Here is a 25807-nt window from a genome sequence, read left to right on the forward strand (position 1 = left end):
CTGAAGCAGAAATCATGGATCCAGTCTGTTTTTACCCACATGGGAAGGAGAACTGGATCGACTGCATTTCTAACCAGTTATGCAGCAAACAAATGTTAAAATAGTCAAAAAGTGATCTGGCAGAAAAACTGCTCCTATATAGATACAATCTCAGAGTTATGGAAGTATTGACCATTTTTAGCTCCCCAAGTGTGTGACCTTATAATCTTTCTGGGCCTCAACTATAAAATAAAGGGGTGGAAAAAGCTCATAGTAAATAACAATCTCAGGAGTAAAATCCTCCGATGTTTAATTATATAGTCTAGGTCCAAACACTTCTCAAAATTACATTTCTTATTTGCATTTTCTGGTACTGTACAGACATCATGCAATTCATATGACTCACCACAAACACTTAAAGTGGGAAGAAATTCGACGCTCTCATTTTGTCGTATAAACATGTTGCTCTTATTAGATATAGAAGCTGAAAAATTGAAGAAAGAGAACGACATAAAAGAACTTGAAATCTTCTGGAAGTACTTGGAACCAATCCTGAATAATGAGAAACCGGAAACAAATCTCTTTGATGTCGCTCGGCTTGAATACATGGTCAAGGCTGACAAGTTTCCTTGCGACTGGTCGGACAGTGAGATGTTGGTTAGTACACGCATTAATGAGAGTGACTGGTTTGAACATGTGACACTGTGGTTGCATTTGCTCCATTCGTTCATTCCACAGATACTTATTAATCACTGTCTACGGAGGCGGCTTTGTGCTAGGTTCCTTTACCTTCACAACAGTGATCACATTGAACACCCAATAATGGCTATAGCCTGATTCTTCAGCTTTTAGTGTATGAATTAATGACAAAGGAATAAGATGAGTTGAAGATGAAGGATGGTAATTATTTTATTTGGTGATGTGGCTTTGCTTCATACCTTAACAATGTTCTAGGCAGTAGAGTCTTAATATACATTAATTGTGAAAAGAGTAAATTTTACAGTTTGTCAAATTACATTGTCTTTTTTTTTTTATGTATCAGTTCAAAACATTGTTCTTCTAGGCCCTTGCTTTTATTGCCAAAATTGTATTTTTCATGTATTTTCCTAGCAAGGTCTATTTTAATAGAATGACCCCAGACCAACAGTTAGTAGACATTTCCTGAGAGTATTTATTGGCCCCTGCTATTGAGGTGCTTGCAGAGAGGCAAGACCAAAACCGTGATACAGAGAGGCAGGGTTCAAGGTGCCACGCGCCTATGTGTTATGTGAAACACACTCTAAGTTTCCTGTTAATTCAGAAAAAGAAGACATGGGATGCTTTGAAAAGTAACAAATGCTGAATACATGAGGGTGTTTTTTAAAAAGAACGTTAACTATCATTGTTGGGGAAGTTATCCAGGCATTCCTGTTGTAAAAAAAGAGACCTCTCAGGTCTCTTCCTGGTTGACCCCCTGTCCCAACAAACAGGGGCCCAGGAGTGTTGAATCCCTTGCAGGGTGATATATATCAGCATTAAAGGGAATTGAACTGAAAGCAGAGTCTTGGAGATGGACCACATAAAGTATGCCGTGAAGGGAGCTGGGAAAAGCAGGGTGGAGGAGGGGGATAGGTGTCTGTGGGCAATGACTGTGGGTGGCTGCCAAACAAACAACCAAACCTGGCTGTCTGAGAGGAGGAGAATGACATCAAAGCCTGGAGCAGTTTCCGAGACAAAGGGTAGGCTGCCCACGGCCGTGGATTGGAGCAGTTCTCACTATGAGAGTCCCTGATTCTTTTACCTTGAAATGGATGCTCACTGGGTAAAGTAAATGAAAACACTGAGGAGGGAAGCCTAAATCTGAACCTTGAAGGATGGACAGGATTTGAATAAGTAGCAATGGAGAGATCAGTTTGAGTTACAAAGACTGTCAACATAAGGCGTTAGATGTCACCACGTAGAAACAGAACACTTAAGTCTGATACCTTGGCAATAGTAAGAATAAAGATAAGCCTTGACCTATATGTGGAAACAATGCTGAACATAGAAAAGCTGTGGCTGAAGGCAGAGCTTGTTGTAGGCAAAACTGGTTACTGTGGACTCCCTTTGCTTTGTGTCGTCCCACTCCTTCATCTAGATATCTTCCTCTTTCCTGCTTTGTCTTTCACTCCCCTGCCTCTAAGCCTGAGCTCAGAAAAGAGTCCATCTGTCCTCTACTACTTTGTGTTAAGTTGGGCTGTATTTCTCTATCCCAGAGATACTGGCATACCAGGTACCGTCATACTATGACTATTCCATCCTATTTTATTGGAATTCCAGATTATGCCCAGCAAACGTGAGATATGTTTGAGAAAGAGGCCATATCCCTGGGATCCCGAAACACCATCTGAAAGACAGCTTTCTACTCTTGCTCTACAATAGACCAGCTCTTCTCCCGAGAACATATAAATATATGCCTAACTTAAAAACCCACATCCACAAGTTTAAGTTTTGTGGAAACAGTCCTTCTCTCATTTGGGCCAAGTTCTGGCCACATACCTTGTAAAGAACTTATATGCAATTTTGGTTCAATAAGGCATAGGAGATCCCAGCCATACATATCTTGAATCCTAATTCAGAGGAGGCAATACCAAGAGTCTTCTAAGGCAGCCTCAAACCGAGAACCTTTTGCTCCTGCTCTAACTAGAGCTGCCTTCCATGTGTCTTATTTACTCCCCAGGCATAGACTGAGAATAGCTGATGTGCATTGAGCCCAAGGTAGAAGACATTCTGTTGCATCATCAGTACATAGATGTGAACAGCAAGGCACAAAATTGCAGCTCCAAGAGACCCAGCACCATTCCCAGCATCCTGTTTCTTATTCCAGTGTTAACAACTTAGTGTTCATCAGAAGATTTTAATCCCTCCATTTTTAAAGACAGTAAATGTGACTATATTTTCCTTTTTAAAAATAGAGTGGAAGAGTTTAAATGGCAATTAAAGTTCATAAATTTCATGTTGAAAAAAATAGTATCAGCTTCGTTGAAACACTGACTTCAGAACTAGAGGATTAATGTCTAGGGTCTCTAGTTGGGCCATGAAGGTAAGTGAGGAATGACACATTTAGCTCTGCTGCCCAACTGGACACACCGATCTTCTATCGGTCACTTTGCAAATATTTATTGAACATCTCCTTCACACCAGGGCTGCAGTCTGGGTCCAACTGCAGGAGACTTTTAGGTCAAGGCATGCCTCTGTAAGGTATGGTTTGTGAGTGAACAGCCCAGCATGGAGGATGACGGGGAAAGAAAGCCTTGAAAGCAATTCAGTAATAGATTTGGGTTACAGAAGAAAAGGCCATTGGATTTAATACTGAAGATCAAAATTCATTTTAAACTTGGGATTACTTACGAAATATAAAAGCAATAAACCTATTTGTAATACCCGTAGCTTAAATGCAAGGTGTAGATACACAGTATCCCACTCTCAGCTATATCTGTAAGTTGATAATGGCCTCATATCCAAGCCAGGAGCCAGCCAAGTAGCCGTAGTCCTTCTTCCTCTCTGGAAGAAGGAAAGCATTAGTACCCTTGGCTGCAAGCAGGCAAGCTGTATTTCTGCTGAACCCAGGTAACGAAAGCTTTATATCAAATAAATGCCCATCAAGAAGCGCTAACTGCCTATGAACGACATCTGCAACATTTCAAGTCAAGCCCTTGGTTGCTGAAATAATTTTCTGGCTTTTAACATGCGAGTTGCTATTTGATTTAAAAAGAAATTAGCTAGTTAGCCTAAGGGATAATAGGGCAGAAGTTTTTTACTATATTTCTTATAAATACAAACAAACAAAAATGTGTTTATATGCCAGAATGTGGGCAAAGAGTATCAGTTTGAAGCTGATATTAACTGAAGAACTCTCAGTCTTAGCGGGGACGCGTGAAGTCCAGACTGACAGCTGTGCTGTGAGGATGGGCGAGGTTTGACACTTCACTGGTCTCACGCCAGACTGTGATTCGCTGGCTCCCACCAGGTGCTTTCTCTCTCTACCTTACCACTGCGGCTGGGACATAGGAGGAGCCTATTTAATCCTTCTTCGCTTTCAAGCAGACACGCCTAGTGCTAACCAACAGTGCTTTTCCACTTCTGGAAATGAAAGCCTAGGTAATAGAGGTATCTGATCCATCACCCACTTGCCAGATCATAAACCTTGTGGGTGTTATGGTAGTACTAGTCTACTAGGACGTCTTAGGGTTTTTTCCCTAAAGGTAGCACAGGTGAGGAAAGGAAGAAATCCTGATTGCACACATACTGCAGTGGACTCGTGGGGATGGTGTGCAAAGCCGAGTGGGTGATTGCCATTGCGATTCTTGTGTCTGTCGCCAAGCAAGAGCTTGTCTTGGGCTGAGGCTATGGAAATTACCTATCTAATGAGTTGCTTTAGGAATGGACATACCTAGAAAATAGGCCACATTGCTGACATGAATGAATAGGGCACTTTTCACCTCGTTGAAGCATTAATTAGGCTCTTAACAATACTAGGCAGCCATAGGCCCTCCAAAGGGAACAGTCTGCATTGTGGTGAACAAGAAGGGCCCGAAGCGTTCAGCAAATGAAGACTTGGTCACCATGACTGGGATTCAGTGGTTTGGGGACCAGCTGGGGAAGGACTTCCCGGTAAAAAGTGATAGGTTTGGCTATAAGGGAGATACAAATCATGCATCTGATTCCAATAACATGAAACTAAGGACTAATTGTCATGAATTCTCTCACCTGTAGCTGGAATTGGGCACCAACATTTTTGAAAATATTGCCTGTTTGATGTACGACAGCCTGGATTGGAAAAGGCAGCACCAGCACTATTTGGAAAACATGCAGCTTATTAACGTCCCACAGGTGGTTAGTGAGAAACCTATCTTAGAAGCTACGTTGACTTCTGAGGTAGGCATATGCGAGAATGTCTTTAGTTGGCCGAATGATTTGCTGAACAACTTAATTTTCACACTTATAAAACATGAAGGAAAAAAATCACATAAATACTGGTAGCAAGGGAACACTGCCTGCTGGGATTTAATGGGTGAGGGTGGGATCCAGGCCCCCAGGCACAGCATTTAAGGGCATCCGTGTGATGGGAGCTTTCTGAAACCCCCAACTACCTGCCACACACAGAGGGGATGATAGAACCCACTTTTCAGCCATGGAGCACTAAATAGCATCTGGAACAAGGAGGGCTACTGATAACTTAATCACCATGTTATTTTAGCACCTACCCTGTGCTGACACTGGACCAGGTGCTGGCGATACTATAACGAACAAGACCCATCCTCTGTCCTCCTCATTGTGGTTAACCTTTAAAGGGGAAATGGCAGTCAAGGCAAAGGTGGTTTCAGTTTAGCATAATGAGCACTGTGAGGACAGTCAGCTGAGCTTGCAGGAGAAGCTATAAATAGGGCACCTCTCCTGAGCAGAGTGGGATGGAGAGACGGGAGTCGGGAAGATGTTACCAGGCAGGGTAAGTGATGTGCTGAAGGCTGAGGCTGAATTGCCTGGGCAAAACCTGACTGGGGAGAGGGACGGGGTGGTATTTTCAAGAAGGGGGAAAAGATGTACAAAGACATGGAGGTCAAAGTAAAGAAGTATTGCGTCCAGGACCACACCACGGGGTATGGCAGTGCTCCCAGGTGATACATGCAAAGTGGAGAGCAGCAACACGAGCTGGAAAGGCGGGAGCCAGAATGTTCTTTGGTGCTGAGCTCAAGAGTTTGGGTTTTATCCTGAAGGTTGTGGGAGAACCATTGAAGGATTCTTAGAGGGAGAATGGCATGATTCTGTGTCACCCCGGAGTGACACAGAAGAGAAGAGAAGATGCCCCATCTTCCCATCTCTTTCCTGGAAATTTCTCAGTGGGCTCTGTTAGGAAAAACTGAAAACTTCTTTTCAGTTTTCATTAACTTCTTTCCTTCCTCAGACAAAACCCATTTATTTGATCCTAATATTAACAAATGATTTTGTGGTGTGAACATAATCATACAATCTCAGAATCCCGGAATCCCGTCAGAGTCCCATCATTACCAGCACTGGATGAAAGCATCTCTCAGCTGGATGTTTCAATTGTTTTTTTAATTATTCTTATTTTAGCCCCCACAAACTGTTGCTGTAACCCCTGGAAAGAAGAAAACACAACAATATGAAGAGCTGCAAGGTCCAGCTGCACCACCACCACCAGGCATGTATGAAACCTGTTGCTGGAGGATCAGTGCCAGGAGCTGGTGCTTTGAGGAGTGACTGTCCTTGGTGTCGCTTTCACATCTCTTTCCACCTCAAGATCCTACATTTATCAGTGCATGATCAGAGTTTGAATCTGTGGATGAAATTTTGATGGGAGAAACGGAGAACACATCTCAATTGAACAGTGGTATTTTGTATCTTTTACAGTGGCTTCCGTCATCACAAATGAAGTAGACATGCGATATTACAATGATTTGCTGAATCCAATTCCAGAAGAATTCATTTCTGTGCCCTTGATACTGCATTGTATGCTGGAACAGGTAAGTGGATACACGCTGAAGCTTTCTTCCCAGGTGGGCAACCTTGAGTCAATCACTTCATCTCTCTTTGCTTCTGGTTTTTTTGTTTTTTAACTGTTTTAAAATTACGCTCATAATACCTGAATGCATTCTTCTTTGCAAAGATTAGAACATTTTAGATAAAGCTAAAATCTGCTTTATCAGCTTCAATCCCCTTTTTCTTGCTACATTTTGGAATGATTTTATATAACATTTGCTGAAGTTTTGGTAGGCATATCTTTAAAACTATCAGGTGTTGTTTTAATGAAAGAGAACAGAGTTGGGCAGGTGGGTGGGGTGGTAAATGGTCCTCAACTGCATTTAACATTTCTTTTACACTTGTAGATTTTTTTTTTTTTTTTTTTTTTTTTAATGGTACGCGGGCTTCTCACTGTTGTGGCCTCTCCCTTTGTGGAGCACAGGCTCCAGACGCGCAGGCTCAGCGGCCATGGCTAACGGGTCCAGCCGCTCTGCGGCATGTGGGATCTTCCCGGACCGGGACACGAACCCGTGTCCCCTGCATCGGCAGGCGGACTCTCAACTACTGCGCCACCAGGGAAGCCCAGTCATTCATATTTTTAATGAACATGTCCATTTTATTTGTTTTCAATGTCATAAAAGTTCTTTATTCACTAATATACATTGAAAAGTTTTTCTCTGTATCTAGTTATGTTCCTTTCCTATGCCTGATGTTATTTATTGGTGCCCTCTTTTTTTGATCATGGATGCAATTGTATATCGATTATTGATGTCTTTTCAAAGAACCAGCATTTTTTTTTAACGTCTTTATTGGAGTATAACTGCTTTACAATGGTGTGTTAGTTTCTGCTTTATAACAAAGTGAATCAGTTATACATATGTTCCCATATCTCTTCCCTCTGGCGTCTCCCTCCCTCCCACCCTCCCTATCCCACCCCTCCAGGCGGTCACAAAGCACTGAGCTGATCTCCCTGTGCTATGCGGCTGCTTCCCACTAGCTATCTACCTTACGTTTGGTAGTGTATATATGTTCATGCCTCTCTCTCGCTTTGTCACAGCTTACCCTTCCCCCTCCCCATATCCTCAAGTCCATTCTCTAGTAGGTCTGTGTCTTTATTCCTGTCTTACCCCTAGGTTCTTCATGACATTTTTTCCCTTAAATTCCATATATATGTGTTAGCATACGGTATTTGTCTTTCTCTTTCTGACTTACTTCACTCTGTAGGACAGACTCTAGGTCTATCCACCTCATTACAAATAGCTCAATTTTGTTTCTTTTTATGGCTGAATAACATTCCATTGTATATATGTGCCACATCTTCTTTATCCAGAACCAGCATTTTGTTTCACTGATCCACTCCTTTTTACTTTTTATGAATTTCTTCATTTAGCTTTATTATTTCCTTCTTCCTACTTTGTTTGGGTTTATTTCGTATTTCACTTTTACTGAAAGCTCACTTTGTTTATTTTTAGTCTATTTCACTTTACCTAAGGCTATGCATTTCCTTTTGAGTATTTCTTTGGCTGCATCATGATGCTTTCAGTGTATTCAGTTCTAAATCTTTTAATTTCCACTGTTTATTGTCCATTTCTAATTTTATTGCATTATGGTCAATAAGCATGATCTGGATGTTAAAAATATTTTTTAATTTCCTGGGCTTCCTGTGTGACCTGGTGTACATCGTCAGTTCTCGTGAGTACTATATATGCATTTGAAAAGAATTTGCTGTTAATTAACTCATTTAATCCTTAGTGCAGCCCTATGGAGCAGGAACTATTTTTATTCCCTATTTCTCAGAAAAGGAAACTGAGGCCTAAAAAGTAAATTATCCAAGTAGTAAGTGACAGAAACCACTTTTGAACCTCATCAGTCTAAGTGGAAAAGTATTTTGATAGCATTGCTCTGTTGTGGTCTTCCCTTCTAACACTGCTGATGAGAAGTCTGATGTCAATCTGATACTTTTTCCTTTGTAGGTAATCTATTTTTTCTTTCTGGTAGTTATTAGAGTTTTATCTTTTTCTTTTTTTTTAAATATCTTTACTGGAGTATAATTGCTTTACAACAGTGTGTTAGTGTCTGCTTTATAACAAAGTGAATCAGCTACACCTATACATATATCTCCATATCTCCTCCCTCCAAGGCTATGTATAGTTATGGCTTTGTTTTTTCATTGCCTCTGTGATCTAAAGGATTATAATCTGGTTTCTGACCACATTCTGAGTTAAATCAAAATTCCTTGTGCTGGTCCATAAAGACCCTAAAAATATGGTTCTGGGATGTTTGTCATCTCATCTCCTGCCCCCCATCTCTCTCCCTCTCTCCCACTCTGTCTCTCTCACTACTGGTCATCTACATAGACCTTCTGGTTTTTCCTCACATTCACTAATTACACCTTAGTTTTTTTACACTAACTTCTCTTCCTAGCAAGTTTTGTTCCCACATGTCTATCTGCCTGGTGGATGGATACTCCTTGTCATTCAGTCCCCAGTGAAAGTGGCATTTCTGAGATAGGCTTTCTCTGACCACCTGATCTAAAGAAGGCCCACAACAACACAGAGTGCTCTCTACCATTTCACCTTGTTTTATTTCCTTATCAACAACTGCTCTTTAAAAAAAGGAAAATGTTTATTTCCTTTATGTATTATCTTCTTCTCACTAGAATGTAAGCTCCATGCAAGCAGGGACCTAATCTAGTCTTGTTCATTGCTCTCTGCTCAGCACACAGTAACCACACCTAGCCCATAGTAGACCCTGAATATATATTTGTTCAATTAAATTATATCTTCAAATATTATTTCTTTTGATTTATAGTAATTATTATTAGACAGATGTTGGAATTTCTAGTTTTTACCTCCATGTATTTTAAATTTTCTTTCAATTTTACCCCTTTGGGAATTTCAGCTTAACTTCCAACTAATTTATTCTTAGGTGGAGTCTAGTCTGCTACTGAAGTTTTGTTTCAACAATAACATTTTTAATTTATAAATTCTCTAATTTCTTTTTATAACTGTCCTTCTTATTTCATGTATGTAAATATTCCTTTATCTCACTGAATATTAAAATAGTTTTAGACTCTAATCATCTCTTACCTCCAGCATACATTTTTATGCTTGTTGACTTCTTTAGTTTTCTAACCAATTAGGTAAGCATACTCATATTTGCCTTTAATTACCCTGTAAGGCTTTTGGAAGATCAGTAGTTTTATTATATCAATAAATTTGTAAAAGTTTAATAGCCCTATATGGCTTACAGTATCATTTTATTTATCTTAATCTTACTTATTTTATTCAACTCAACTCAAAGCAACAAATATTTATTAACCATCCACTGTTTTCTGTGTACCAAAGGGGACAGTTGATGAGCTCAGTGCCTGACACATAGAAGGCTCCAATAAGAGATACATGTTGACTGAATAAGTGTTTGATAATAAAGGGATGAAAAATTGAAATATAGGAGGAATCGGGTGGGATTTTATAGGAGGGGATATTAGAGTTTAACATTTCAGAGATGGAACAGTTCTGCATGGTCTCTTGTAATTGGAGTGGATCCAAGAGACGGTAGGAAGAGAGAAAGTGGAGACAGGAGTGACTCTTTTAAAAGTAATGTGTTGATAAACAGTAAAGAGTATACAACTATTTTGTTATTGTTCTCAACAGGGGGTTTGCCCCCCAGGGGACATTTGGCAACGTCTGGAGATACTTTTGGCTGCCACAACTGGAGGGGGTACTACTGGCATCAAATGGGTAGAGGCCAGGGATGCTGCTAAACATTCTGTAGTGCACAAGATAGCCCCCATGACAAAAATCTAGTCCAAATGTCTTTAAATTTCAAGGTTGAAAAATCCTGTAGAGTGGTGTGAAATCATAGCGGGTGATATGGTATTTAAGGTGAAGAGAACAATTATAAATTAGGTGCCTATCTTGATTATATTTCAGCTTCTTGTTTACCACATAAAATTGAACAAGGCATTTAATCTTTCTAGGCTCACTTTCTCCATATTAAGAAGAATATTACCCTTTACTGATCTCACCATGTATAACTTTTCTATCTTAAGGACTTGACCTGAACCCCAGTTCCTCCCAGTAAGCAGCCTTGGGCTTGGGCCGGGCACATAATTTCCCTCACCCTAATTCCATTTCTGTAAATTGGAAAATAATAGCTACTCAGCAATATTGCTGTGAGGCTTATGAGATAATGTATGTGAGGGTGGCCCACACAGTGCTTGGCATGTGGTAGGCACTCAATAAATACTTATTGCATCCAAAGATGTGAGAGCACAGTTTTGAGTCCTTTAAAAGAAAGAGTAAATCATTAAGAAAAATTATATTAATATTGTTAGTTTGATTTCTACCATGGTAAAATTTCCTGTTTACCATTTGCATTTTGTGTTATCTATTCTAGTACATGTATGAAAATTATATATACTTTAATAATTTAATATATATACAATTATATATAAATTAATGTTTTAATGGATTATAAACTTTTTCCCTTTTACTTTGGTAGTCACTGGTAATTACACTGCCACTTTGTATAATCACCAAACTTTTTGGTAGAAACTGCCTTGTTTTTACTAAAAGCAATGGAAATACGTGACTATCAGTAAGGAACTGACTATTAAACCGATTCCTCCCAACTCTTTATGTCAACAGGTTGTGGCAAGTGAAGAAGACCTTGTCCCACCGAGTCTGGCGGAGCCGCCTCCCAGAGCAGATGGGCTGGACCACACAATTGCAGCTCACATCATGTCCATCCTGCCCTCTCTCTGTCTGACAGAGAGGGAGAAAAAGGTCAGATGGTGTGAGAAAACCAAAAAGTGTGTATGCTTTGAAAAGTATGAACTCTCTCTTTACATCAATATTGTTTTAATTTGAATAGAATCTCCATGAAATATTCTTACCTGAAGAGGAAAATGAAAGCAAACCAGTGCCCAGAGGCCCTCTCCTACTGAACTATCACGATGCCCTCGCCCACAAGAAATATGTGCTAAAGGTAATAAGTAACCAGGTTACCCTGAGGATAGTGGATGCAAGAAATCTCATTAGTAATTATTCAGTTGAAGAAATCTTAATGAGATAGCTTTACCAATGCTAATTACCAGTAATGTACGAAGTAGATACCTGCTTGCAAAGTAAGATCTCAGAAAATGGAAATGAATAAAGGAGAAATTACATCAGCAAAGAAAACTGGCCTAAATACAGAGGTCCAACGGACCATTAAATTGATTGTGACTACACCAAATTTGCATTAAAGCCTTGCTTTATACATCTGCTAATATGAAAAAACTAGTGGAGGCCAGAAAAGGATCTCAGAAGGGAGGGAGGAATACATTTGAGACTTTGGCAGTTTGTCACTGTGAATGAGGAATCCATCATTTGTGTGCACCAAGAACCTCTGGCAAAGTGAGAACTAGCTTTTTTGACCTTCAGCAAAATACCAACAGTTTGTCTTCCCCAATTACCATTGATTTCCCCTGTTCCCAAATAATGAGAGCAAGGGTATCATGTTTTGCCTTCTCCATATGCATAAGGCACTTGACAGCTTATTTTAATGTCTTCTGTCATGTTGCTCTTTTTCATCAGGACCTAAAGAATTTTGACCTGGTTCAAATTGAGCAGAAGATGCAGTCTAAGTTGCCACTGTGGGAATTCCTTGAATTCCCTCTGCCCCCGCCATGGAACAGCACGAAACGTCTAGCTACAATTCATGAGCTCATGCACTTTTGTACAAGTGGTGAGTACATTGCTTTGTCGTAGCTTAAGTTCGTTCATTTATGGTCACGTGTGCCTCTAACGATTACACCCCCATCTGCAAAAAGTATTTTGATTATTGACCTTTCAGAGGCTGGGGTGGGTATTTTGATTGACTGCACTTTTCTTATCTTGAATAATGTCATTAGCAGTAGGATGATAGCTGTGATGCATAACATTCTTCAATTTGATGCCCTGGCTTTTCTTTTCACTGTTTCTGCAAGCATAATCCCCTTCTTTATTCCTCCTCCCCGCCTCCCAGTCCCACATCCCCTCATTGACATCATTGGAGATGACATGGTAGCCCCCATCCTGGTTAAGAGGAGAACTTAGAGCGCCCCCTGTGGTGTGGTGCTGAGAGTGTTAATACCAGTTCACCTCCTCTCAAAACATGAGGGGCCATTTTCTGCTCTTTGAGGACAGTGGAAAGAGGGGTCATTAAAAATATCTAAAATCAGCTTCTTATTGCAGAGTTCATGGGAATTTTATGATATAGACAATCATTTCCTAAAACATATACTATTTCCACTTGAGGCAATAAGCAAATGCCTTCCTGCTTATAAGAAGAAATATGAAATTACATAGACATTTTGATTTGACCTAGAAAAGAAAAAAGCATGTGCAGATTCTTCCTTCTCCTTTCATTTCTAACTCTAAGCAAATTATGAAATATTTTAATCTTGATTTTTTTTTCATTTTTTTAGCAGGCTTAGTAATAGAAAAAGCTAAAATTTTTAATACTGCCATGCCTTCACCTCATGGAAATGTGGGGTGTAGCCTAGTGGGCCTGGGTATGTCCTGTCTGTTGTTTACATAATCACCCTCTTCCTGGTGTTCTGAGAACATCTGGCCTTTACCTCCATCCTGCCACACTCCTATTCTCCTTCTGCCCTGTGATATGATTTTATTCTCTCTCCACCTCAGTTCTACCCTCCGCAGCACAGGATTCTTGGGGTTTTTTTATATGAACAAGCACACTTATTGAATCATTTTTTTACAGTAGCAAAATACTGGAAACAAATTGAATGTCCATCAGAAGCTCTCATTAAAATATCAGAAACCTATGTGGTACAAAATCATGCGACTTAACAACAGTGAGGCATATCTATGTCGTGATGTGGAACAGTCTCCCAGCTAATTAAGTTAAAAAAGGAAAGGAAACAAAAGAGAAGAAGAGGATGATTCGTATGCTCACATTTGCTTTTGTCTTTTATGGGAGAATATGTACACATTCTTTTTTATACAATTTTTAAAGGTCACACTCCAGTTACTACAAAATATAAGCTATATTCCCCGTGTTGTACAATACACAAGATTCTTGTTTGTGTTGCCACCACTGAAACTGCCCACATATCCTGCTCCCCTATCCCATCCCAAACCCTTGTCCCTCTGCCTCTCCTCCTTTTCTCTTTCCTCATGCTTAACAAGTCGAAAACCAAACTCTTGATTTCCTCAAAACGTGTCCCTTCATGGTCCTCCTTATTTCAGTAAATGGTGACTCTTTTCTACCAAAACCTTGGCGTCATCCCTGGTTCCTCTTTTTACTCACGCCCCACAACCAATTCCACCACATCCCTCACTACCAGCCCAGTCCAGCACCACCTCTCACTTGGACTATTTCGATAGCTTTCCAGTTGGTCTCCAGGCTTTCCCCGTTTTATCTACAGTCTTTTCTTCACACAATAATGGGAATGACCCTTCTAAAATGTCAGTCAGATCATGTGCCTTCTTAGCCCAAAACCCTCTAGTGATCACCCATTTCCCTCAAAGTATTAATAAAATCTAAGCTGTTCTGCCGCCCACTTTTGGAGCTCATCATCTGTCAAGCTCTCGTTGTTCTACTCCACTCTATCTGGTTGGCCTTACTGTGATTCCTTGGACAAGTCACTTGCACCCTTGCCTCCATCTTTGCATTTGCTCTTTTCCAGATATCGATATGGCTCCCCGACTTCTTTCACATTTTTGCTTTACTTGTTCAGAGGGCTTTTTGCTGGCTACCTTATATAAAATAGAAGCCTCTCCCCAACCATTATCACTTCTTATCCCCTCACCTGGCTTTATTCTTCTTATCATCTCTGATACACTATACACTTATCTGTTTCTTCTGTTTCTAACTGCTACAATGGGTAATCCATAAAATCAGGAGTTCATTGATTTGTTTACTGCTGTGGTCCCTTTACTAAAGTCACTGGCAACTAGTAGGTGCTCAAAAAATATTTGTGAAATGAATGAATGAACAAACTTAAGTCTGTCACTTTTAACCACTTTCCTGTCTCTCTTCTGAATTTCCTTGTATTTTTTCCAAAAGGAACCTTCCCGCTGCCCTCACCTCTGTTGGAGAGGAAGTGTAGGTGACCTCTGATTCATTGATCTGTCACTATCATTTCGCCTTCCCTCACTGAATTCCATGGTTATTTGTTAACACCTGCCTCCCACCTCTCTATCTTGAACTTCTAAAGCACAAGAACCAAATCTTTTCTTTAAATCTCAGGCAAAGAAAAATACATAGAGTACAAAGCCTAATACATAGAAAACAAAAACAGGTGAGTGAGTGAACGCATGAATAAATGCTATAAAAGAATAAATACACAAGTTAATATAGCCCCTTGAAGGCTGATAACCTTTAAAGTAAAATTATGAAAAGTACTGTACCAGTTCATTGGGTGGAAAGAGGCCTTTTCTTAGCCTGAGTGAACAGAAAAGCCTACTGAACATAACAGCCTATGTTAGACATGAGTGAGTGATTTCTCTGTTTTAAATTACAACCACAGCAAAAGGTGCTTTTGCTTAAAAATGACGTTTTCTTAATTTATTTATTGAAGTATAGTTGATTTACAATTGTGTTAATTTCTGCTGTACAGCAAAGTGGCTCAGTTATACACATACATTCTTTTTTACATTCTTTTCTGTTATGGTTTATCCAAGGATATTGAATGTAGTTCCCTGTGCTATACAGTAGGACCTTGTTGTTTATCCATTCTATGTAATAGTTTGCATCTACTAACCCCAGACTCCCAGTCCATCCCTCTCCTACCCCCTCCCCCTTGGCAAGCACAAGTCTGCTCTCTATGAAAAATGACAAGTTTTAAATATATTCAACCAATGTGATACCCCGGAAAGTCCATGTGAATTAATCTGGACACCTAATATTCATTCAGCTATGAGGCAGTTTGTGAGCGTTATCTTAATAAATTATATCTTGATTGTGCAGCTTTCTTATTATTAGTTACCTTTGGTATTTGTTGCAGAATTGTGGAGCCCGTGTGTAAAGTCAGGTCAGCATGGCGTGACTCCATCATGGCGTGACTCCTTTGTCATTTTGGTGGACTGACTCCCTGGTTGTCCCTCTTTTAGCCCTGTACCATGTGGTAATAAAGAGCATTCCTAGCAGCACTTGTTCTACTTTCTTACAGAAGTCTTGAGCTGGAATGAAGTAGAACGAGCCTTCAAAGTGTTTACTTTTGAGAGCCTGAAACTCTCTGAGGTTGATGAAGAAGGGAAACTAAAACCTTCTAGAATGATGTATGGGACAGATTCTGAGATGTTCAACATACCATGGGACAACCCTGCCAGATTTGCTAAACAGATAAGGCAAAAGTACATCATGAAAATGAATACCCACGAGACCAGACAGCAAACAGGTACACTGCCTGGAAGGAACAAAAAGTATTCTCGCATTGTATGATTGTCCATTTGTCTAGCATTGTATCTCATGGATCCTCTTTACACTGCCTAGATAGTGGAATCAAAGACAGAATTTTATTTCTGGATCAGAATTGGTCAACATCTATGCAAGATGATGAGATCAACAAAGAACCTTCCGATCCTCGTCAGCCTGATACTAACAATAGGAAGTATTCTGACCTGGATAATAGGAAATCCTTAGACTCTGATTACAGAGAACCATCAGAGCAGAAAAGCTTGAAGTCGCAGCTCCAACCTGAGCCTTTGAGTAAGTAAACTTGTGTCTCTGTGTGTGTACATGTGTCTATATGTGTGTGCGTGCGTGTGTATAGATGCTACTAGAGAATGTATAAACCAAAAAAAAAAAAGATTCAAGATGCATTATTTAAATGCCTCCCTATTTCAGTTGAAAAACTGTTTAATATCTAAATTATTTGGTTAACTAAACTTTGTTACTGAGTGTTGTTAGTAAGTCCTCATTATTTTTAAAAAAATTTGTAATGAAGTCAAGTTGACTTACAATGTTTCTGATATATAGCAAAGTGATTCAGTTTTATATATATATATATATATATATATTCTCTTTCAGATTATTTTCCTTTATAGGTTATTACAAGATATTGAGTATAGTTCCCTGTGCTATACAGTTGGTCCTTGTTGTTTATCTATTTTATATATAATAGTGTGTATCTGTTGATCCCAAACACCTAATTTATTCCTCCCCTCCCCAAGTTTGTTTTCTATGTCTGTGAGCCTCTTTCTGTTTTGTAAATAAGTTCATTTGTATCATTTTTTAGACTCCACATATAAATGATATCATATATTTGTCTTTCTCTGTCTGACTTACTTCATTTAATGTGATCTAGGTTCATCCATGTTGTTGCAAATGACATTGTTTTATTCTTTTTTATGGCTGAATAATATTCCCGTGTGTGTGTGTGTGTGTGTGTGTGTGTGTGTGTGTGTGTGTGTGTGTGTATACCATATCTTCTTTATCCTTTCATCTTTCAATAGACATTTAGGTTGCTTCCACGTCTTGGCTATTGAAAATAGTGCTGCTATGAACATAGGAGTGTGGGTATCTCTTTGAATTATAGTTGTGTCTGGATAGGTATATGCCCAGGAGTGGGATTGCTGTATCCTATGGTAGCTCTATTTTTCGTTTTTTAAGGAACCTCCATACTGTTCTTCATAGTGGTTGTACCAATTTCCATTCCCACCAACAGTGTAGGAGGGTTCCCTTTTCTCCACACCCTCTCCAGCATTTATTATTTGTAGAGTAAGTCCTCATTATTTCAACCTTTTTTTCCCCAAAATATAAAACCTCTTAGTCCACTCTTACCTTCATAAATGTAGTACAGTGAACATAAATAAAACTTTCATCATTAGTATTTTACAAGGCTATTGTGATTATTTGCAAAAATTATTAAAAATTACCTGCAGTAACATAATGAACTGCCCAGTGCAGAGCTTGGTACAAAATCAGTGCTCAGTGAACATCAGTTCCCTTCCCTCCTCCTCATGGCTTAGGCAGTTACTCTCATTCTAGAATAAAGCATAATAAATATTGTTATATTAGGAGGTATAGAAGCATAGAAGAATATTAGGCTAAATTTTTATTGAGCTGTCTTACACACAACTGATTAATTACTTAAAATACACTTCTGTTATGTCCCTGCTTATAACCTTCAGTGGCTCCCTACTACCTGCAATATAGAACCCAACTTCTTGGCCTGCTTTACGTGCTTCTTCGGCAGTACCAGATTACTTTTCCCAAACCCTTTCTACTTTTTCCCTTTTGCTCACTTATCCTATGCTCTAGCCAAACAGAATTAGGCCCTGTTTCCTCTAGGCAGCCTGCTCTTTTCAATCTCTGTGACTTTTCCCCACAATACCCTCCAACTAGAGTTCTCTTTTTGATTATTATTAGGTTTGAATGGTACCTCCATGAAGCTTTGTTACATGTGTACACCAGGAAATGCCTCCCTTACCATTCCATATGGTCATAATTAATCTATGCTTCCTTTATGGCATCAGTTATCATTTCCTATTACTTACTACCATTATTCATATGCCTATATTAAGGCCTCCTTAATACTATAGCTTTTTAGAGGTCATAAGTATGTTTATCTTAAAAATATTAATCATATACTACATCAGAAAACAAGTCCTAAAACAAATATTCACAGATCAAAACTACAGAGTATGCTCTCAAACCACAAAGAAATTATGGAAAATATAGATGCAATAGGTAGAACAAATAAAATGAAAAAGTTTAGTTCTTTGAAAAGATTTTTTAAATTGAGAAATTTTTTTACAAAAGGCTGATCACAAAAAGAAGCATGAATAACCATATTAGAAATAAAGCTGTATCAGGAATAAAAATATTAGGAATAAAGAAATGGACTTCCTTTTAATCCTATAAAAATTTAAAAGACAGTAAAAGGATATAAACAACTTTATTCCACTAAGTCTAAAAATGAAATGAGCAAATTACTACAAGAGTATAACTTACTAACATTCACTCAAGAAGAAATAGAGAACCTGAATAGTCTTGTAACTATTTAAATAAATTAAATCAATAATTTAAAATCTTCCCAAATAATGTCATTGGCTAGTGATATTCAATGCTCAAAAAAAGAAATAGTTCTAATCTTAACAAAAATTAATTCCAGGAACTATAGAAGGGGTATTCTCTCCCACTCATTTTATGAAATTAACATCAGCCTTATAATAAAACTGTCAAAGATAGTACAATAAAAGAAAATTATAAATCAAAGTTATTCATGAATATATAGGCCAAAATCCTGAATAAAATGTAAGCAAACTGATCTAGCAATATACAAAATGATAATAATCAAGTACAAGTTTTTATAACAAGATTGAAGGAAAAAACATACATTGTAAAATCAACATCATTTATCAATTAACACAGTAAGAAAAATATCTCAATAGATGCAGAAAAAGCACTTAAAATTCTACAGCGATTTATGAAGTCAATTTAACAAACTAGCAATAGAAAGAAAATTTCTCTACTTTATAAAGGTTATTTTTAAAATTACTATAATAAACATTATATATCAAGATGAAAAGTTGAAAGATTTCCCTGGATCAGGAGACTATCCACTATAAACACTCATTTAGGATTACACAGGAGATGCTAGCCAACTCAGTAAGGCAAGAAAAAGATAATATTGTAAAGGTTGAAAAGGAATAAACAAAACTGTTATTATTTGTAAATAGTGTGTATGTAGAAAACCCAAAATAATCCACAAAAGAGAGTCAGGAATAATATGCAAGTTTAATAAAGAAGTGTGATTGTGAAAGAATGTACATAAGATGTCTGGAGTGCTGGGACTTTTCTTTATCATTATTCATTATACCAAGCATTTATGTTGTTTGTACTTTTCTGTATTATATTTCATAATTTTAAAAAGCATTAAAAAATGGTCAGTGCCACAAAAGAATAGGTGTTAAGTCAGTATTGACTAAATGGTCATCTTACCATTTCATTTACTTAAATGAGGGTAGAAGAGGAAGTCATCAATGGAGTGGAATTAGGGAAAATCTCCTTGCCTGTTAGCAGAGCAGATAAGTGAGGATGAAGGGGACAAAGGAGGGAGGGAGATAACATTTATTTAATATTGCCTGCTATATTCCAAGCACTGTGCTATTTTACATATATTAACTAATACTTTATATAAACATCAAGCCTATGAGGAAGTTACTATTAGCCTAATTCTGAAGACAAGGAAACAAAGACTCAGAGTTGGTTAAGTAACTTTTTCAACCACATACAAGCAGGAAGTCAGGATTCCAAAGAGGGCTATCTAACTCCAAATCAATGCTTCCTCCACTGTGGCTGCCTTGTGGCTTCCTCAGTTCCAGAAATTCCTTGCGATGCATCTGATAGTTTAGCCATATTCATAGTCTCTTCTTCATGGCAACACTTAACCTGATTTTGTTGCCTTCGGGTCTTCCTAGGGCTGGTTCCTTACCATTAGGGCTGGTTCCCTATTTCTCTGTTCTAAATACCCTTACCTATTAGCCTAGCTCACAAAAAATTAAGCCAAATAAGTTAGCCTGAGATGTTATGGTATTAGTGAATCCTATGGGAATGTACATGTATAGCAAAGAAGTCATTTTTTCTTTTAAATACTTTATTTATTTATTTGGCTGCACCTGGTCTTAGTTGTGGCATGCAGGATCTTCCTTGCGGCATCCATGATCTTCCTTGCAGCATGCAGGATCTTTAGTTGGGGCATGCGAACTCGTAGTTGCAGCATGTGGGATCTAGTTTCCTGACCAGGGATGGAACCTGGGCCCCCTGCACTGGGAGTGCAGAGTCTTAGCCACCAGACCACCAAGGAAGTTCCAAAGAAGTCATTTTGAGTTAATGTAGAGCCAGAATAAGCCAGGAGAGATATAAGGCCTGAGGGGTTTTTTTTGTTTTATTTTGCTTTTTAAATTTTTTTAATTTTTTAATTTTTTTTTTTAGAGCAGTTGGTGTATAGTTTTTTCTCAGGCAACTTTTGCCACCTGGTGGTCAAACCACATAAGTTGGTGTTCTGCATCCTGGTGCAAAGTAAATGTTTATAGCAACTCCCTAAATCATCAAGGCTGACAATGCTGTGATGGACAATGTATCCTAGAGGCTGAGCAATCGTGAGAGCTGAACCCTGTAAGGGTTGGCCTGTAAGGGATTCTACAGGGTGTAGGCTGGTCTACATCAAGAAACTGTTACGTTTGGGTGGGGGAGGGCAGCTGAGCCTTGGTTCCTCACTGCGGCTGTTATATGTAAGGGAATTTTTTGTTGTTGTTGCTAATCTTTTTTTTGCTTTTTCCCCTAACCCTGAGTCACATTTCTAAAGCATCGACTTTAGATCTCTTTAAACAAAGCAGAAATTGTTCATGTATTTCCTGCACAACCATCTTAGCATCAGAAATATATAAAAGCCTGTTCTGGACATGAAGAGCTGAGTATTTGTGCTTTTCTCAACCAAACATCCATCTGAGACTGTTTTTGAACTTGACAGGGCCTATTGGATATTTATGAAAAACCTGAGAGTTGATAACTGTGAGGCTATAGGTTTAGATGTGCCCTTTATGCTTGTTGGGTGTTTTTTTAATAAAGTAACTGCTTTGCAGAGGGATCTTGTTATCGCTAAAGTAAAACAGATTAGGAAAGTTGTTTTTCAAAGGAATGAGAATGCATCCATTTCCAGATGTGTCAAAAACTACTGAATCACACTGTCAAGGGATTATGCGGTTGAAGGGAGAAATCAGGAAGAAAGAAAAAATGACTCTTGCTTTACTATTAAATAGAGAGTTCACATTAGTCTTAGAATGTTCTTTCCTTTGACAAAATTACTGGTGCACAAATTTTTAGAACATATTTTTTAAACTGGAGACTTTTTTCTGCTGGATCCTTAGACACAAGAGGGAATATCAGATCTCCCGGAAATCTGGCAGCCCACAGAATAGAATAATTTTTATTCCACAGATTTCATATCAATTGCTTCAAGGACACATGGGACATCATGGTCTATTTAGAGTTATAGTTGGCCTGAGTTTTCTCTTGAGTGGCTGTATTTATATAAATACTGAATTGTCTTTATAGTTTTCTTCTAAATCAAAATGGAACATTCATGCTGTCACCCTCACCAGCCCAAGGCGAGATGGAACTAGTAGTAAAGATATAAGTAGCTATGCTCCTAAAAGCAAGGAAAACATTGACCTATCCTGCTTAGACGTAATTAACTACTCCCGCTAGAAACCCAGATATGGTTCTCTTTGCCACAGAATGAAAACTTAAATCTTATGTTTACCCCCAAATAAGCTTTTGTTGTAGGATTTCTTCCACATTTCTCCTCTCTCTATATGGCCCTGTATTTATTTCCAGTTTCAGTATATGGTATAGATTTCTCTCATTCAATCAAAAAATATAGATATTTACTGAGTTCCTAGCATGTGTTGGTTGCTCAGAATACAGTTAGGGAAAATAAGATAAAGTTCTTATTCTCCAGGAATTCACATTTGATATGGAGAGACAGACATAAACAAATATTATTAGGCACTGATAAATACCATGATCAAAAATAAAGCAGGATAAGAAGCAGAAGGCTTTTGAGGAGGTGACATTTGAGCAGCAATATGAATGAAGTTAAGGTTTGAAACAGATGACTATCTAAGGCAAAGCATGCCAGACAGAGAAAAGCAAGTTCAAAAACTTCAAGACACAACAAGCAAGCCAGTGAGTCTGGTGTGGAATGAGCAGGGGAGAGTGGAAGGAGATGTGATTGGAGAGTTAAGCTGGAGCCATTTCATATATGACTTTGTAGGGATTAATTTGCTATTATTCTAAGGGTGATAAAAAGTCCGGCTGGCTGTTATTCAGCAGCATGACAGGTATGTTACAAGATTCATACCCTTACTCTATTACTTTGGTCAGATTTGGAAGATGCTATGTACTTTATCCATTTCTTTGTTAGGGATTCACAGTCACAAGAGCATATTACAAACTCTGAGACATTCACAGTAAAGATGTCTATCCACGTGAAACATATATCATGGAACTCTTCTGTGTAACATTTGTTAACTTTAGTAATTACTGAAGCATGGTGATTCAGAAATCAACAGCATGATTCTGTTTCCTCTCTGTCCATTTATGTGGCTGTTTGCTCGGTACTCAAGAAGGATATCACAATCCCAATTATCATATAAGTCTACTGTTTGGTCACAGGGAGAACTAATGTGCGTGACTCACATTGGTCCATGGTATGGGGCAGTGGAGTCCAGCTCCTGATTCATTTCATTCATTTAACTAACTTTTTAAAACTCTATAAGTCTGCAGATGCCCATTAAATGGGTTTAAAATTAATAAACAATGAATGAATGGAAAAACTCTACAAGATGGTATATAGTATTATTTTTTCTGGTAGGAGTTGCCTTTATCTGGTAGTTATCCTTTCCATACATCCCCTGCCCCTGTCCTAGTTTGTCACCCATAAGATATGACCAAGAAGTTTGAAAAGCCTTTGTGATAGCTGCCAGCATGACAAGACACAACAGTGTGTAGTGAGCAGATGACATAGTTTAATCAGTAAATATTTGCAGCTTGTAAGGTAAAGGTACATTGTTAGAAGTGAGCCATACAGTCTGAAGGCAGACTATCTAACATGATTTAGGAATGTATTGTATAGGAAGCTGGGTTCTTTTCAAAGGGCTTAGCATAACTTTCCTAGGTAGACACTGATATAGAATTATTGACACAGACACCTTTTTGGAGGCATGAAACATGCCTTTTAGGAATTACCTTTTCAGCACAGAAACCTAGATCATATGGCAACAAAAATGCACAGCGTTGACTAAAATGAGAACAAAGCCCAAACACAACTGGATGTTGGTGTCTTTGATTTACAGAGCGGACCATGAACAATGAGATCAAAGATAAAGCGGTCACAAATGCTGATCCTCTTGAAAAGGTAGGAAATTATTATTATAAATGTGTAGATGCGAGTAAGATGATCTGAGAAAACCATGAACTAAAAAAAGGAGAGAGAGAAGCTTAGCAGGAGAATGCTGATGCTAGAGGAGAAGGGATTATTCAGACATCCCCTGACCAGCTCCAACTGGAGAGAAAGGAGTTAATTTCACCAGCCGCTCAAGCAAAACTTCCAGGCTCCATGCTCCTCTCTAGACAGTGTGGCTTGGCAACGTCACGAACACCTGCTGACCATACAGCCATGTAGAACTAATGCTGTCTTGAAGTGAGTTCAGAAAACCTGCCTATAATTGCTAACAGGACTCAGAAGAGTATAACCTAACAATAAAAATATTTAGATTATGTTGCCCATGAAAAAAAAGTCAAAGGCATACTCTTTCTGGCAGCAGTTCTCTTAAAGTGTTGCCATATGGATTTATACATATGCAGATTTCCCCAATTAGATGGAGTGCATGCTGGTTAGTTGATGGAGTCCAAGAGGGCTCCATTTGGACTTAAACAAATTAAGGCTGAAATTGGATTCCTATGATTTTTTTAGAAACCCAAGAAGATGACTGTGGAAGCAGAGTTAGAGGACATAAAGAAAATGCAGCAACGCAATCTAATGGACTGGAGTTTTACTGAACATTTTAAGCCAGAAGTTCTGCTTCAGGTATTAATGGTCTGTGAGTCTCTGGAAGATGGTCAGATGGGCCTGGAGAGGCATGGTGTGATTTAGAACAGTTCACTTCCAGGTCACTCTCAGATCTAGTTCAGATCAATACTCCCATTTACTTCACCTATAAAGTGAGTTTAATCCCAGATTGAGCTTTGCATGCCCAAAATAGTTTAAAATATACTTTCTAAAAGGATGTTTTTTATAAAGTCTTTTAAGGAAAAAAAAATATATGCATGACTGTTGCACATTTTTTTTTAAAAAAACATAGTAATAAAAGTAAGACATTGGGAAGCAACCTTATTTTCCCCCATATTGCCTGTCAATTCTCTTCAGTTTTCGCAACATTTCCAAGTATTTTCTGATACAATTAACAGGTCAATGGAAGTTGTGATAGCTAACATTTACTGAGCACTTACCATATGCTAGTCAATGATTAATATGTATTATTAGCTTATTTAATCTCTTCAGTAATCCTGTGAAGTAGAAACTATTTAAATAGTAGGAAACTGAGGCACCTTGACCAACAGTAACTTTTGTCCAAGGTCACATGGCTGATGAGTGAGAGAAGCAAGATACGAGCCCAAGAAATCCAGCCCCAGAACTTGTGCCCTTAACCACTATGCAAAATAATGAGTAACGCTAAAATGAGCTTTTTGTTGCTTTTACGTTTTATGCAAAAACCTGTACTCTTTTGTTTTATCTTTTTAATTTCAATTTTATTTTTATCAAAGTTTTACATCCACATTTTTTTAACATCTTTATTGGAGTATAATTGCTTTACAATGGTGTGTTACTTTCTGCTTTATAACAAAGTGAATCAGCTATACATATACATATATCCCCATATCTCCTCCCTCTTGAGCCTCCCTCCCACCCTCCCTATCCCACCCTTCTGTGTGGTCACAAAGCACCAAGCTGATCTCCCTGTGCTATGCAGCTGCTTCCCACTAGCTATCTGTTTTACATTTGGTAGTGTATATATGTCCATGCCACTCTCTCGCGTCGTCCCAGCTTACCCATCCCCCTCCCCATGTCCTCAAATCCATTCTCTACGTCTGTGTCTTTATTCCTGTCCTGACCCTAGGTTCTTCAGAACCTTTTTTTTTTTTTTTTAGATTCCATATATATGTGTTAGCATACGGTATTTGTTTTTCTCTTTCTGACTTACTTCACTCTGTATGACAGACTCTAGGCCCATCCACCTCACTACAAATAACTCAATTTCATTTCTTTTTATGGCTGAGTAATATTCCATTGTATATCTATGCTACATCTCCTTTATCCATTCATCTGTTGATGGACATTTAGGTTGCTTCCATGTCCTGGCTATTGTAAATAGTGCTGCAGTGAACATTGTGGTACACGACTCTTTTCAAATTATGGTTTTCTCAGGGTATATGCCCAGTAGTGGGGTTGCTGGATTGTATGGTAGTTCTATTTTTAGTTTTTTAAGGAACCTCCATACTGTTCTCCATAATCATCCACATATTTTTAAAGCCAAAAAATTGTATAAAGAGTCTTACGAAAAATAACAGCTCCCACCCACTCCCATGCCAGAATTCCCAGAGGTAAAAATCTTCCAGGTATTTACCTGTTTCTTTTGTTACTTAATTGTCTCTCAGTAACAAGTATATTTAGTCTTAGTTTTAGTTTGGGGCATCATCATCAATTAACTCCTTCTTGAGAAGACAGCTTGCCCACCCCCCATATAACACACACTCAGACACATAC

The 25807-nt window shown here is 38.5% G+C and overlaps 1 protein-coding gene across 1 annotated transcript in view; it reads left to right on the forward strand.

The window, feature by feature from the left end:
- The window catches only part of SPAG17 (sperm associated antigen 17), a 228121-nt gene that overhangs the window by 72506 nt on the left and 129808 nt on the right, over positions 1 to 25807 (forward strand). The window contains 11 exon segments of the mRNA XM_060141888.1: positions 455 to 636; positions 4714 to 4875; positions 6073 to 6160; positions 6370 to 6482; positions 11133 to 11270; positions 11359 to 11472; positions 12063 to 12213; positions 15644 to 15871; positions 15967 to 16182; positions 23337 to 23398; positions 23957 to 24070. Coding sequence (XP_059997871.1) covers positions 455 to 636; positions 4714 to 4875; positions 6073 to 6160; positions 6370 to 6482; positions 11133 to 11270; positions 11359 to 11472; positions 12063 to 12213; positions 15644 to 15871; positions 15967 to 16182; positions 23337 to 23398; positions 23957 to 24070 — 1568 coding nt within the window.

This window comes from Lagenorhynchus albirostris, chromosome 2 (assembly GCF_949774975.1).
Source record: "Lagenorhynchus albirostris chromosome 2, mLagAlb1.1, whole genome shotgun sequence".
NCBI classification, from domain to species: Eukaryota; Metazoa; Chordata; class Mammalia; order Artiodactyla; family Delphinidae; genus Lagenorhynchus; species Lagenorhynchus albirostris.